Source organism: Pinus tabuliformis, chromosome 2_1, assembly GCF_031772625.1.
Source record: "Pinus tabuliformis cultivar Carrire ecotype Pingquan chromosome 2_1, CPIR1, whole genome shotgun sequence".
NCBI lineage: Eukaryota > Viridiplantae > Streptophyta > Pinopsida > Pinales > Pinaceae > Pinus > Pinus tabuliformis.
The window spans coordinates 714,919,085-714,921,932 of record NC_142299.1 but is presented as its reverse complement, the minus strand read 5'-3'; the positions used below and the strand labels follow the sequence as shown (position 1 = coordinate 714,921,932).

At 48.0% G+C, this 2,848-nt stretch overlaps 1 protein-coding gene across 1 annotated transcript; it reads left to right on the top strand.

Annotated features, from left to right (window-relative positions):
• The first annotated feature begins 681 nt into the window (after positions 1-681).
• Positions 682-2,017, top strand: LOC149202586 (uncharacterized). The gene is made up of 2 exons (XM_089401630.1): positions 682-1,341; positions 1,922-2,017. Exons 1-2 carry the CDS (start codon positions 682-684, stop codon positions 2,015-2,017), a joined length of 756 nt encoding a protein of 251 aa, XP_089257756.1.
• The last annotated feature ends 831 nt before the right edge of the window (positions 2,018-2,848 follow it).

Genomic DNA, 2,848 nt, shown 5'->3' with positions numbered 1-2,848 from the left:
TACAACCCTTACCATGAACCAGAATTGGTCCAGATCCTCATTTCCCAAACCTTTGAACACAAGCAACTTCATTGTGCTTGCCATATTGAATCGCAGTGGTGGTGGAGGTGGTACGGGTGAAGATGGAGGTGATGGTGGTGAAGTTGGTGGCGGTGTGGGTGGAGGTGGTATTCGCGGAATTATTTGTCTTATTAGATGGATCGCACTTTTGGTGAGACCTTCGCAAGCTCTTCCTCATCCCCTCACAGAGATGAAATCAAGGGGCTAGTTTCTAGTCCCTTATTTCCTTCATTCCTGTAAGCTTTTCCACTTCGCGTAGCCCCGAACATCAAGGTAACTGCATAACCCTCTTTTCACACAATAGCATTTTAATCCAAGTATTCAAAGACTTTATGTGAATAGTGATTGACTCAAGAAATGATACGATCTCCCTGAGCTCCCGCGCGACCGCCGACTGGTCTCTGCGCCCTCCCGGCCCCTGCCTGGCAGCCCCGCTGCTAGGTCTTCTCTGCGCCCCTCCTGGGCTCCCCTCCGCCTGCCGCCTTCCCTCGGGCCTCCTGCCCGGCCCCAGCTCTGGGGCCCATCCCTGCAGCTCTCGCTCTCTTCCCGGATTGACTGCGCTCTGGCTATTATCCGCTCCAATGGCTGGGACTGATCCATCGTCCCCAGAACCGGAAGACTATGAGAAACTGTTCGCATCTCTTATCCCTGAGAACGCATCAACAAGAATCCGCCCCATCTGCGACAAATTTCGTCAAGAAACTTGATGAAATCCCTGAAGTATCTCTTCCCCCCACCCTCCCGAGGAAGGCAGCAATCGCCTTAGTTGAAAGAGGCCTCGTAGGCCAATTCACCGGCCTTTGGACTTCGCCCAGAGCAGTCCAAAAATGGGTGGAACGCAACTGGAATGCGATAATACAAGGAAAAATAGCCATCAGATTCTGTGGAAGGGGCTTCTACACCTTTCTGTTCGAATCAAAAGAGGACAGGAACCTAATCTTTAGAAATGGGCCCTATTTCATGGACTCTCGAGGACTCTACCTGAACAGATGGCCTCCCGACTTCGATCCGGAAATGGACATTCCAAATGTTGTCCCGGTTTGGGTACGCCTACCCCATCTGCCGCTCCACTGCAAGGGAGACGAATCAGTAAAGGCTATTGGGAACGTAGTCGGTAAATACATTGACAGATCTGAGCCAAAGGAGAACATGCACGCTTGCGCAAGGATTTGCATTGAAGTCGACCTTGGGAAAGGCCTGCCGGAAGCTATCAAGATCAAAGTAGATCAATGGACACACATCCAACAGCTAGACTACGAGCAGCTACCCTTCAAATGCAAGGTATGTCATGAATATGGACATTTCGCAAATAGGTGTAGCAAGTCAAAATTAAATGAGTCTAATGGAAATGTTGAAACCTCAGAAGGCTCTTGGGAGCAAGTAAAAAAGAAAAAATCTACCCCCTCTCAAGGTCCTAGTGCCAAGCCTCCTCCGAATCCCCTATTGCTCCTCCTCCCCCCCCCTCCAGTTCAACCCCTCCCTACCCCTCATCCTCCAACCCTTTCGAACCCCTGTCAGTGGAAGATCCCATGTCTCCCCCTCATCTCCCCGAGACACTGCCCTAGCAGTCATCCCCTCCCCCTCGCTGCCCCCGTCCTCTCCCCCCCCAACCATTGAGTGAATCCTTACCAGAAACAAACTGAAAGAAGCTAGCCTCTCCTCTGACCCTCCAAGAAAAGTATGCAGGAATCAAACAAGAAAATCAGAGATGAAACAGCAGCGAAAGAAATGGCCACTGGAACCCAGCAACCAATGGACACATACCTAGACAAACAAAAAGGAAATGGGGAAAAGACAAAGGAGAGGAGCGGGACTCACTCAAAAATTGGTAAATGATGATATTGGTCTCTTGGAATTGCAGGGGGATGGGCTCCTCCCTAAAAGCAAATGCAGTCCGGGATATAATCAACCAAGAGCAACCAGACCTCCTCCTTATCCAGGAGACCAAAATATCTGAACAAGACTTCCAAAAACATATCAAAAGATACAAAAGCTTTACAGGTACAACAATAGGCGCAGCAGGTGCCTCAGGAGGTATAGGAACTTTATGGAACAAGAACAAATGGGACCTCACCAATCAACATTCTTGCAATTGGTGGGTAAGAACAGACCTTAAAAACAAAGTCTCAAAAGAAGAATACATTGTCTATAACATCTACGCCCCGAACCACTACAGGGACAAAGCTCTCTGCTGGGATTCAATAACTTCAGATTTGCAGGCCGCTCAAGATAGGAACATTTTCTTGGGTGGAGATCTGAATCTAATAAGGAATGTTGAGGAAAAACTAGGCGGGAACTTTCTCGCGGACCCTTCAAGAGACTCGCTGGAAGCAATAATCCAAACCCACAATCTTATCGACATCCCTCCTCATAACGGGAAATTTACTTGGAGCAACAAAAGAATTGGCATTCACAACATTAAAGAGAGACTTGATAGAATCCTTGTACATGAAAGAATTGTAGCAGGCTTTTCCTGAATCAAAAGCAAAATCATCCACGCCTCTGCCTCTGACCATAAGCCAGTGATCATGACTTTGGACAAGGGAAGAAATCTGGGGCCCCTCCCCTTCAAATACAACAAAGTCTGGGACTCCAAAGATGACTTCCGCACACTTATAAAAGATCAGTGGGCTAAGGAAGTCACTGGCTCGCCCCACTACATTTGGGAAACAAAATTAAAGTCTCTAAGAACAACTATAAAACAGTGGGCAAGAACAAATGTAGCAATGGAAACCAAAATAGAGCAGATTTCATAAGCAGTTGGACCAGTGGAACCGGGACAAAGAGA

Excerpts from the sequence above, each read along its gene's own strand:
- LOC149202586 (XM_089401630.1), top strand. The coding sequence starts at position 682 with ATGAGAAACTGTTCGCATCTCTTATCCCTGAGAACGCATCAACAAGAA. Across the intron at positions 1,342-1,921 it reads AGCTACCCTTCAAATGCAAG|GGGGATGGGCTCCTCCCTAA; the intron begins GTATGTCATGAA and ends TTGGAATTGCAG.